The following is an 11,643-nucleotide window of genomic DNA, read 5'->3' on the forward strand; positions in this document are numbered from 1 at the left end:
CGTCTATGGGGTCGCACAGAGTCAGACACAACTGAAGCGACTTAGCAGCAGCAGCAGCATGAGGATCTAATAAAGGGCCCTTAGTGTGAGTGAATATTCTGACTTTTTGATCTTTCAGAAACTTTTAGCCAAAGGTTGTACAATCATACTCAGTGCCTTCTGCATGCCACAGGTTCAGCTGATATTTCTGACTTTTACCAACTTTTTAGGCATCCAGAGAGGCTGAAAATTTTGAAAATAATATGGTCCTAGCTCCTTTTGTTTAAGAATTGTCTTCTTGATTTATCTTTCCTCTCACATTTTACATTAAGCCTCAAGAAGATACCAGGCAGCAACTTCAATACTTTTTTGGGAAGTCATCTCACCTACATAACCAGTTACATTGTTTACAAGTTGTATTTTCCACATAACTACAGGAGAAAATCTGGGTATGTTTTCTGCCACTTCATAACAAGGATTCTCCAGCTTCCAATAACATGTTCCTCACATCTCTAAACCCTCAGCAACAGTGCTTCTATGGTCTGTAATAACACTAACAGTCTGTTGAAGGCTATTTATGTTTTCTGTATCATGCTCTCTAGAATTACTCCGGTTTTCACCCACTGTCCAGTACCAAAGTCACACCCACATTTTAGGTATTTTTTAATAGCAGTATCTCACTTTCAGATATAAAAGTCTATGTTAGTTATCTCTTTATTGCATAATAAATTACCATAAATTTAGGCACATAAAGCATGTATTTATTACTTCACAGTTATAGGTCAACTGAGTGTGGCGTAAGTTGAATTTTTTGCTTATGGTCTTATAAACATGAAATCAAGGTTTCAGCTGGGGCTGTGGTCATATCCAAGGTTTGAGTCTTGAGATCTTAAAAGTTCATGTGGTTGTTGGTAGAATCCAATTCCTTGCAGCCATAGATGTTATGGCTGTTTGCTTCCTTAAAGCCAGCAATGGAGAAGAAAGAGAATATCTGCTATTTTAAGTCTATTACTTCTCTAGCCTGTTTTTTAAACAGGCTTGAAAGGTTGAAAGATTCTAGTAGGATTCAACTTTTCATTAATCAGTCGTATGTGCCTTTCAATAATGGAAGCATCTTTCCTGTAACCCCTTGTAATATTAGGTCTAGAAAGGCAAAACCACACAGTGAGAAGCAGAATTGGAAAATCTCCTTGTAAACATTTTTAAAGCCTTACCAGAGTTTGAAACTTTGTCATTTATAACTTAAAGAATCAGAAACTTGCTCTAAGATTATATGAAATAATCGTTTGCAGTTTGAGCTAGGACTGGAAAACACTGTTAAAATTATTACAATCATTCAGTGAATCAACTGCTGCTGCTGCTGCTAAGTCGCTTCAGCTGTGTCCGACTCTGTGCGACCCCGTGGACTGTAGCCCACCAGGCTCCTCTGTTCCTGGGATTCTCCAGGCAAGAATACCGGAGTGTGTTGCCATTTCCCTCTCCACAATGAATCAAAGGAAGCTCTAAAATTTGGGTAGAACTTAAACTCACAGAGAATTATGCTCTAACAACTGCTGGTTAACCTAAGGAGCTCCATATGCATGTAAAGGTCCAATTATGTAACTGACTCTTCATGAACTAGTGCACATTATAAATTCCTTTTGTGTTATGGAGAACAATTGTCTAGCTTGACCAAAAGAGAATGGAGTTAATGAAATTGACCTTAAGAATGATAAAATTCCAATAACATAGGAAACTGAGTTTAGTCTTTACAGAAAAACTACTAAAATCATTATGAATATTTTCCTTTGCTAAACAATCTTTCCAACTTCATGGGCACTCTTAGTTTCCATGATCAGATTTCTCAATTAAGACATAAACCTTTGTTTCAGAAGCACTGTTATTTTTTTCTTAAATGCCCATGCTCATTCATTTCCATAGAGTGTGTGTGCGTGTGTGTGTGTGCACAGTAATTTCACTGAATCACCCCTTACTTCTCTATCCTAAAACAGTGAAAACACTGGGGTCACACACTTTTCACAAAGTCATCATGGTCTAATTATAGAACCCTCTTCAAGCCTGGTTTGGAATGTAGCATGATATAAACCTTCCCAGACCCCTGAAAGCACATTTAATTAAGGAGGAGTAAATCCTCTGTCAAGTATGGTACTTTCACAGAAGGCTGACCATAGGAATTTGGCATAGCACACAAGGTGTGGTCCCCAGAAGTTCAGCAAATGGCTCTGTTTCAGAGCCAGAGACAAAACTAACAAATTAGACAGTAACGCGGAATCAAGCTACATGGTAATCTGCAATGTCTGACACTAGAAATAATTACATCAACTTTAGTGCGTGGTGTTCAGGGCTTTGGCAGGGCTCTAATCCCTAGAGTGAACCTGGTCTGGTTAACTTCCAATTAGACAATAAGACGGGAGAAAAAGGTGATTTACTAGGATAGGAATTCAAATTAAAGATCACAGCAAAAACTGTACTTTATGGACTAATAATTCTAATCCTTGCAAAAATACATTCTAAGTATTTTCACAGCCATTGTTTTAATCAATCCTCCTAAGATTGTGGTAGGCAGCTTTTGAAATGGCTCCCAATGACCTTAGTCTCCTCATACGCTAATGGAATCCTGTCCCTTGTGTGTGAGCTGAACCTAGTGACTTGCTTCCAACAAATAGAATATGGCAAAAACATGGGATGTCAATTGCAAAATAAGGCCATAAAATACTGTGACTTTATCTTGTTGGTACACTCTTGCTGACTCTTCTCCTGTACTTGCTTTGATGAAGCAAGACACCATGTTTTGAACTGCCCTAGGCGAGACCATGTGGCACAGAGCTAAGGGTGGATTCCAGCCAACACATTAGACAGTGTGTTTTTTTTTTTTGAACTGACCTAGGAGAGACCATGTGGCACAGAGCTAAGGGTGGATTCCAGCCAACACATTAGACAGTGTGTTTTGTTTTTTTGTTTTTTTTTTTTTTTTTTGCATGCAACAAAACTTTTATTAACATTTTGAACAGGTTCAGCTATTACTGAAACTGGTAATTTCTAAACTTAAATTGGGGTAAACGGCTAGAGTGCAGAAGGATGTCATCATTGAACATTATGAATAGAAGACTGAAGAATTAACAGCCACCCCTCAGACGAAGGACCAGGTGCAGGGTCGACTCTTTCTGGATGTTGTAATCAGAAAGAGTGCGGCCATCTTCCAGCTGCTTGCCGGCAAAGATGAGCCTCTGCTGGTCAGGGGGAATGCCTTCCTTATCCTGGATCTTGGCCTTCACGTTCTCGATGGTGTCACTGGGCTCCACCTCCAGGGTGATGGTCTTGCCGGTCAGGGTCTTCACGAAGATCTGCATACCACCCCTCAGACGGAGGACCAGGTGCAGGGTCGACTCTTTCTGGATGTTGTAATCAGAAAGAGTGCGGCCATCTTCCAGCTGCTTGCCGGCAAAGATGAGCCTCTGCTGGTCGGGGGGAATGCCCTCCTTATCCTGGATCTTGGCCTTCACGTTCTCGATGGTGTCACTGGGCTCCACCTCCAGGGTGATGGTCTTGCCGGTCAGGGTCTTCACGAAGATCTGCATACCACCCCTCAGACGGAGGACCAGGTGCAGGGTCGACTCTTTCTGGATGTTGTAATCAGAAAGAGTGCGGCCATCTTCCAGCTGCTTGCCGGCAAAGATAAGCCTCTGCTGGTCAGGGGGAATGCCTTCCTTATCCTGGATCTTGGCCTTCACGTTCTCGATGGTGTCACTGGGCTCCACCTCCAGGGTGATGGTCTTGCCGGTCAGGGTTTTCACGAAGATCTGCATTTTGACCTGTGAGTGAATGCGAAGATGCCGCAAATTCAATCACGCCGAGTCACCTCCAAGACGACGCAGGAACCCAACAATGCCAGCCGCGTCTAAGTCCAGTAAGGAAATGAGGCCCTCAGTACAACAACCCTTGAGACAATGAATCTTTTCAGAAACGTGAGTGAGCCTGGAAACATTCAAGCCTTCAGTTGAGACCATGGCCTCAACTTGCACTGTTTTAGTCTTGTAAGACACTTTGAAGCAGAGGGCTTAGGCCTGGATCCCTGACCTGCAGAAACTGTGAGATAATATATATGTGTTTTAAACTGCTAAATTTTGTAGTGAATATTATGCACCAATAGATAGCTAGTAAATATGATAAAGAGATAGCTAATAGAAGGTCAGTGATTCCTCTTTCCCCTTGAACTTGAGCTATTATACTCATGTGCTGCTGTGCTGTGCTAAGTCACTTTATTCGTGTTCAACTCTGTGTGACCCCATGGAATGTAGCCTGCCAGGCTCCTCTGTCCATGGGATTCTCCAGGTAAGAATACTGGAGTGGGTAGCCATTCCCTTCTCCAGGGGATCTTCCCAATCCAGGGATCACATCTGTGTCTCATGGTTATGCTTTATTACAGTCAAAGGGCACAGATTCAAATCAGGAATAGAAAAAGAGACATGGAACAGGAGCCAAGAAAAATCAGGTATGAAGCTTCCATTTCTCCTGTCACAATGGAGTTGTATGGATGGCACTTCTTTCTTTCATCAATGATACGTGACAATAAGAACAGGGTATTACCAGCCACAGAGGTTCGCACAATTTTCAATGTCTAGAATCTTTCCTGGGGGAAAATCCATAGACATGGCTTCCTGCTTGCCTGGCTGACTTTCGCCTCCAGCACCTCCAGAAGTCAAGCCAATTCTGCTTGACATAACGCCTTCACCATAAGTCACATCATTAGCATAGACTGTATGGTGTGATCCAGGGACCCCCAAAAGACATTTTTCAGGTAGAACGTTGTAAAGGCCTAGAAGTTCCCTTCCCAGGGCTGGGAACAAAGGCAAAACTTCCCTTTCAGAAAGTTAATCCTTTAGTATACACAGTATTACATGTATTCGGAATTCTTACTTTAGCTCTAAGTTTATTCTACTTTTCAGTTTTCAGACTTCTGTTAATTTGCATAATTTATTGCAAGCAACCCAGATTTCCAGAGATAAAAGTTATTAATGACCTCTGTGCCAGTTTTCAATGTTTTGCCTCTCAGCAACAAATCCATCCTTTATTGCCCTGCTTCGTGATACGAGTCAGATCCTGTAAACATTCCTCTCACCAGCTGGCATGATGTGAAACTCTGTTAGCACGGGATGCTGGAGGGACAGTACAGAGGAAGGGGCTTCTGCTTCTCACCCTACTGAGCTCCTCCTTTCTTGCTGCTGCAGTGCTGTCAGCATGCAGAGTACCTAGTGGTGTTTATCTCCCAGGGATTTTTACTGATACTGTGGCTATATTTCTAGGGAGTTCAGCACAGTTCCAGCAGGTGTAATATTCTGCCTTTTCAGAATTTTCCACCAGCGGTTTCCCATGAAATTTAGTACAAACTGGGGTTTGTTTGAGCACAGTGGGGTTCCCAGCAAGTTCCACTATTGCCACAACTGCTTTTCCAGCCAGTCTTGAAAGTGCCCCAATGGGCTGTTTGCCTAGAGTCTTCAACAGCACACCAGAAGGCAAGTTCCTGGAATGTTTTGTGGGCAGGCCAGTGGGCCATTTTTTGTTTACCAGTCTCAGCTTGTGACACCCCCACTTACATCTCAACCATCCAGGAGATCACAGCCACAGCCACTCCTGCAGTGAGGTCTAGATCCCATTCTTGAGGGTGGAGGTGCCTCTTGTAAATTTTCTCCTTCCTTGAGTATTCTGCATTAGTCCTCAGGTACTGTCTGCTCCCTGTATCTGCTTTTTTTCTTGTATTTTTTTTTTAAGAATTATCTTTAACACTTAGTAATCTGCTATTAATTGACTAATAATTCTTCAAATGAAATTTCCTATTCAAATTAATGTGGTGTTTGTTTCCTGACTGAGCCCTGACTGATATAGTCTTCAATTGAAAAGGATTTAAAAATAATTGTGTGTGATGTGTTTTACCCATGTATTAAAAAAAAAAAAAAAACTGAAAAGTTTTCTTTATTAAAATGTTTCCTGACAGATTTGCTGAGGACATGTGAACTTATGCTAAAATTCTCCCTTAAAATGGCACCCCAGTCCAGTACTTTTGCCTGGAAAATCCCATGGGCGGAGGAGCCTGGTAGGCTGCAGTCCATGGGGTCGCTAAGAGTCGGACACAACTGAGCGACTTCCCTTTCACTTTTCACTTTCATTCCTTGGAGAAGGAAATGGCAACCCACTCCAGTGTTCTTGCCTGGTGAATCCCAGGGACGGGGGAGCCTGGTGGCTGCTGTCTGTGGGATCACACAGAGTCGGACACGACTGAAGTGACTTAGCAGCTTAGCAGCAAGCATTTGTGTAAATTTAAGAGAAAAAAAGATACGTAAAAATGCAGTCAGATAAAAAGAAGAAAACCATGTAAAATGTTTATTTTCATTTTGAGGACAGCAGTGGTATAATACATGTTAATATACTTCCAACAAAGATACAGTTTTAAAGTAATTAGGCATGATGCTCCCTTGCTGCAATAATCTTCACCAGGAAGATGTTAAAAGCCAGAGTAAGATTAATTTTAAATTTAGAGAAAAGCAGCCAAAATTTGAAGTGTACTTTAAAATCTTAATTCATTATTTTGCATGCTACCCCAGGGCTTGTTATTTTTTTTTTTTCTAAATGTATTAGGGGATGAGATTCACTGTCTGACTCTTAGTAAGCACTCGATAGATCTATGTGAACTGCGTTCTTGGTGCATTTCTGCTGTCTATTGGTTAATTTAGTAACTGACGTCCGAACTAAAGTCACAACGTAACTGCTTGTTATGATTTTGACAACTTGATCCTGGCACACACATGGTTATAAAAAGAAAAACCACGTGGTTTCTTTTAAAATTCTCTATTGCAATGATGACACCTGGTTCCACCTGAACTTTTCTCAAACCTTGAGCGAACCAATGCGTTTTTCTTATGGAAATGTTTTTCTTAAGCTATGTTAATGAATTATGTATTTACCCTAGACTCTGTCTTCAAGTCCATTCAGCTAAGACCCAGAACCTTATTGACAAACCAGTATGTTTTACTCATGCAAATGTTCTCTTAAGCTATGTTAATGAGACTATGTCTTTGCTTGAAAACCTGCCTTTCTTCAAGATTCATGTAAATCATTTTATGGCCAGGGACAGTCCACCTTATGCCAATATTATTTCAAAATGCATGTTGTGGGTGAGGGGCTTGGTGCCAGCCTCTCAGTTGTGAGACATTTCCTTTCTCTGATGAGCATCCTGCTAGTAGCTATATAACATCTGGCTAAAGACTAACAAGGGGGCACCCTTTCTGCCCTCTTCTGATGTCTATGTCAGAAGATTTCTCTCTTTTATACTTTAATAAAACTTTATTATACAAAAGCTATGAGCAATCAAGCCTCATCACTGGCCCTGGATTGAATTCCTTTCCTCTGGAGGACAAGAATCCTGACATCTTTCATGGCTCAGCAACAACCTTTCATCTCCTCCTAGTTTAGATTGCTGCTTGGGTAAAAATGGCCCAGAATCAATAGCTATGGATTATCCAAAAGATCCATTCAGTACTGTGTATGTCCTCGGTGCTTCACTTATTCGCAGATTTTACTCTCATTTCCCCATGGGTTGATATTACTGTTATAAACATTTACAGATGAAGGAAATAAGGCTCAGCAAGCTTACATGAGGAGAAGGAAATGGCAACCCACTCCATAATTCTTGCCTAGAGAACCCTGTGGACGAAGGAGCCTGGTGGGCTGCTGTCCATAAGGTCACACAGAGTCAGACACAACTGAAGTGACTTAGCATGCATGGAGAAGGAAATGGCAATCAATGCCACTGTTCTTGCCTGGAGAATCTCAGGGAGTGAGGAGCCTGGTGAGCTGCTGTCTATGGGATTGCACAGAGTCGGACACGACAGAAGCGACTTAGCAGCAGCAGCAACAAGCTTACATGACTTGCTCAAAGTCATCAGTTCACTTCATCGCTCAGTCATGTCTCTTTGTGACCCCATGAATCACAGCATGCCAGGCCTCCCTGTCCATCACCAACTCCCAGAGGTCACCCAAACTCATGTCCATCGAGTCAGTGATGCCATCCATCCATCTCATCCTAGGTCGTCCCCTTCTCCTCCTGCCCCCAATCCTTCCCAGCATCAGAGTCTTTTCCAATGAGTCAACTCTTCGCATGAGGTGGCCAAAATATTGGAGTTTCAACTTTAGCATCATTCCTTCCAAAGAAATCCCAGGGCTGATCTCCTTTAGAATGGACTGGTTGGATCTCCTTGCAGTCCAAGGGACTCTCAAGAGTCTTCTCCAAGATCACAATTCAAAAGCATCAATTCTTCGTCAGTCAGCCTTCTTCACAGTCCAACTCTCACATCCATACATGACCACCAGAAAAACCATAGCCTTGACTAGACGGACCTTTGTTGGCAAAGTAATGTCTCTGCTTTTCAATATGCTAACTAGGTTGGTCATAACTTTCCTTCTAAGGAGTAAACATCCTTTAATTTCATGGCTGCAATCTCCATCTGCAGTGAATTTGGAGCCCCCAAAAATAAAGTCTGACACTGTTTCCACTGTTTCCCCATCTCTTTCTCATGAAGTGATGGGACCAGATGCCAAGATCTTCTTTTTCTGAATGTTGAGCTTTAAGCCAACTTTTTCACTCTCCTCTTTCACTTTCATCAAGAGGCTTTTTAGTTCCTCTTCACTTTCTGCCATAAGGGTGGTGTCATCTGCATATCTAAGGTTATTGATATTTCACCTACCAATCTTGATTCCAGCTTGTGCTTCTTCCAGCCCAACATTTCTCATGATGTACTCTGCATATAAGTTAAATGAGCAAGGTGACAGTAACAGCCTTGACGTACTCCTTTTCCTATTTGGAACCAGTGTGTTGTTCCATGTCCAGTTCTAACTGTTGCTTCCTGACCTGCATATAGGTTTCTCAAGAGGCAGGTCAGGTGGTCTGGGATTCCCATCTCTTTCAGAATTTTCCACAGTTTATTGTGATCCACACAGTTAAAGGCTTTGGCATAGTCAATAAAGCAGAAATAGCTGTTTTTCTGGAAATCTCTTGCTTTTTCCATGATCCAGCAGATGTTGGCAGTTTGGTCTCTGGTTCCTCTGCCTTTCCTAAAACCAGCTTGAACATCTGGAAGTTCATGGTTCACGTACTGCTGAAGCCTGTCTTGGAGAATTTTGAGCATTATTTTCCCAGCATGTGAGATGAGTGCAATTGTGCCGTAGTTTGAGCATTCTTTGGCATTGCCTTTCTTTGGGATTGGAATGAAAACTGACCTTTTCCAGCCCTGTGGCCACTGCTGAGTTTTCCAAATTTGCTGGCAAATTGAGTGCAGCACTTTCACAGCATCATCTTTCAGGATCTCAAATAGCTCAACTGGAATGCCATCACCTCCACTAGCTTTTTTCATGTGATGCTTTCTAAGGCGCACTTGACTTCACATTCCAGGATGTCTGGCTCTAGGTCAGTGATCACACCATCGTGATTATCTGGGTCATGAAGATCTTTTTTGTACAGTTCTTCTGTGTATTCTTGCCACCTCTTCTTAATAACTTCTGCTTCTGTTAGGTCCATACCATTTCTGGCCTTTATCGAGCCCATCTTTGCATGAAATGTTCCCTTGGTATCTCTAATTTTCTTAAAGAGATCTCTAGTCTTTCCCATTCTATTTTTTTCCCTCTATTTCTTTGCATTGATCGCTGAGGAAGGCTTTCTTATCTCTCCTTGCTATTCTTTGGAACTCTGCATTCAGATGCTTATGTCTTTCCTTTTCTCCTTTGCTTTTCGCTTCTCTTCTCTTCACAGCTATTTGTAAGGCCTCCCCAGACAGCCATTTTGTTTTTTGCATTTCTTTTCCATGGGGATGGTCTTGATCCCTGTCTCCTGTACAATGTCACAAACCTCCATCCATAGTTCATCAGGCACTCTATCTATCAGATCTAGTCCTTAAATCTGTTTCTCACTTCCACTGATAATCATAAGGAATTTGATTTAGGTCCTACGTGAATGGTCTAGTGGTTTTCCCTACTTTCTTCAATTTAAGTCTGCATTTGGCAATAAGGAGTTCATGATCTGAGCCACAGTCAGCTCCTGGTCTTGTTATGCTGACTGTATAGAGCTTCTCCATCTTTGGCTGCAAAGAATATAATCAATCTGAATTCGATGTTGACCATCTGGTGATGTCCATGTGCAGAGTCTTCTCTTGTGTTGTTGGAAGAGGGTGTTTGCTATGACCCGTGTGTTCTCTTGGCAGAACTCTAATACCCTGCTTCATTCCACATCCCAAGGCCAAATTTGCCTGTTACCCCAGGTGTTTCTTGATTTCCTAATTTTGCATTCCAGTCCCCTTTAATGAAAAGGACATCTTTTTTGGGTGTTAGTTCTAAGGTCTTGTAGGTTTTCATAGAACCGTTCAACTTCGGCTTCTTCAGTTTTACTGGTTGGGGCATAGCCTTGCATTACTGTGATATTGAATGGTTTTCCTTGAAAACGAACAGAGATCATTCTGTTGTTTTTGAGATTGCATCCAAGCACTGCATTTCGGACTCTTTTGTTGACCATGATGGCTACTCCATTTCCTCTAAGGGGTTCCTGCCCACAGTAGTAGACATAATGGTCATCTGAGTTAAATTCACCCATTCCAGTCCATTTTAGTTCGGTGATTCCTAGAATGTCAACGTTCACTCTTGCCATCTCCTGTTTGAGCACTTCCAGTTTGCCTTGATTCATGGATCTAACATTCCTGGTGCCTATGCAATATTGCTCTTTACAGCATCGGACCTTGCTTCTATCACCAGTCACATCCACAACTGGGTATTGTTTTTGCTTTGGCTCCATCCCTTCATTCTTTCTGCAGTTATTTCTCTACTGATCTCCAGTAGCATATTGGGCACCTACCGACCTGGGGAGTCCCTCTTTCAGTATCCTATCATTTTGCCTTTTCATTCTGTTCATGGGGTTCTCAAGGCAAGAATACTGAAGTGGTTTGCCTTTCCCTTCTCCAGTGGACCACATTTTGTCAGACCTCTCCACCATGACCTGCCCGTCTTGGGTGGCCCCACAAGGCATGGCTTAGTTTCATTGAGTCAGACAAGACTGTGGTCTGTGTGATTAGATTGACTAGTTTTTGTGATGTTTTATGGTTTGTGTGTCTGCCCTCTGATGCCTCTTGCAACACCTACCATCTTAGCTTGGTTTCTCTTGTAATAACAAAGCCAGAAATTGATGATAGCTTTTCTGACTCAAAATCTATTACCCTTTTCCACTATGCTTCACTGATTAGGTTTAAACCATAGAAATCCAAACATAGTTTTGGTTTTGAACCCAATGAGTATTTCTTTATTTGTCCAACCCAATCACTACTTAATAAGGAAGTATTGTCTACAATATTGCTAACTGGCATCCTCTACGTAAACTTTCTAGTGATGAAGAAGACCATTATTTCACAAGACAAGTTCAAATTGTTATACCTTTCTAATTATCATGGTATTCTTAGGTACATGGGTTCACAATCTTTCTTCTTACTGACTTCCACCCCTTGGTTGTAACTGTGCTCTCTAGAAGTTGTAACTGAGTTCTCTGTTTGTTTTTCCCAGATCAAGTATGATTTCTCTTCCACACAGGCTTTCTATCAGCAGAAAGGGATACTATTTTTATGTCTAGGATTTCCC

At 41.8% G+C, this 11,643-nt stretch overlaps 1 protein-coding gene across 1 annotated transcript; it reads right to left on the bottom strand.

Annotated features, from left to right (window-relative positions):
- Positions 1–2,924: 2,924 nt before the first annotated feature.
- Positions 2,925–3,881, bottom strand: LOC139184625 (polyubiquitin-B). Its single transcript, XM_070795215.1, has one exon. The coding sequence runs from the start codon at positions 3,783–3,785 to the stop codon at positions 3,096–3,098; it is 690 nt and encodes a 229-aa protein (XP_070651316.1). The 5' UTR covers positions 3,786–3,881; the 3' UTR covers positions 2,925–3,095.
- Between the last annotated feature and the right edge of the window lie 7,762 nt (positions 3,882–11,643).

This window comes from Bos indicus, chromosome 8 (genome assembly GCF_029378745.1).
Source record: "Bos indicus isolate NIAB-ARS_2022 breed Sahiwal x Tharparkar chromosome 8, NIAB-ARS_B.indTharparkar_mat_pri_1.0, whole genome shotgun sequence".
NCBI classification, from domain to species: domain Eukaryota; kingdom Metazoa; phylum Chordata; class Mammalia; order Artiodactyla; family Bovidae; genus Bos; species Bos indicus.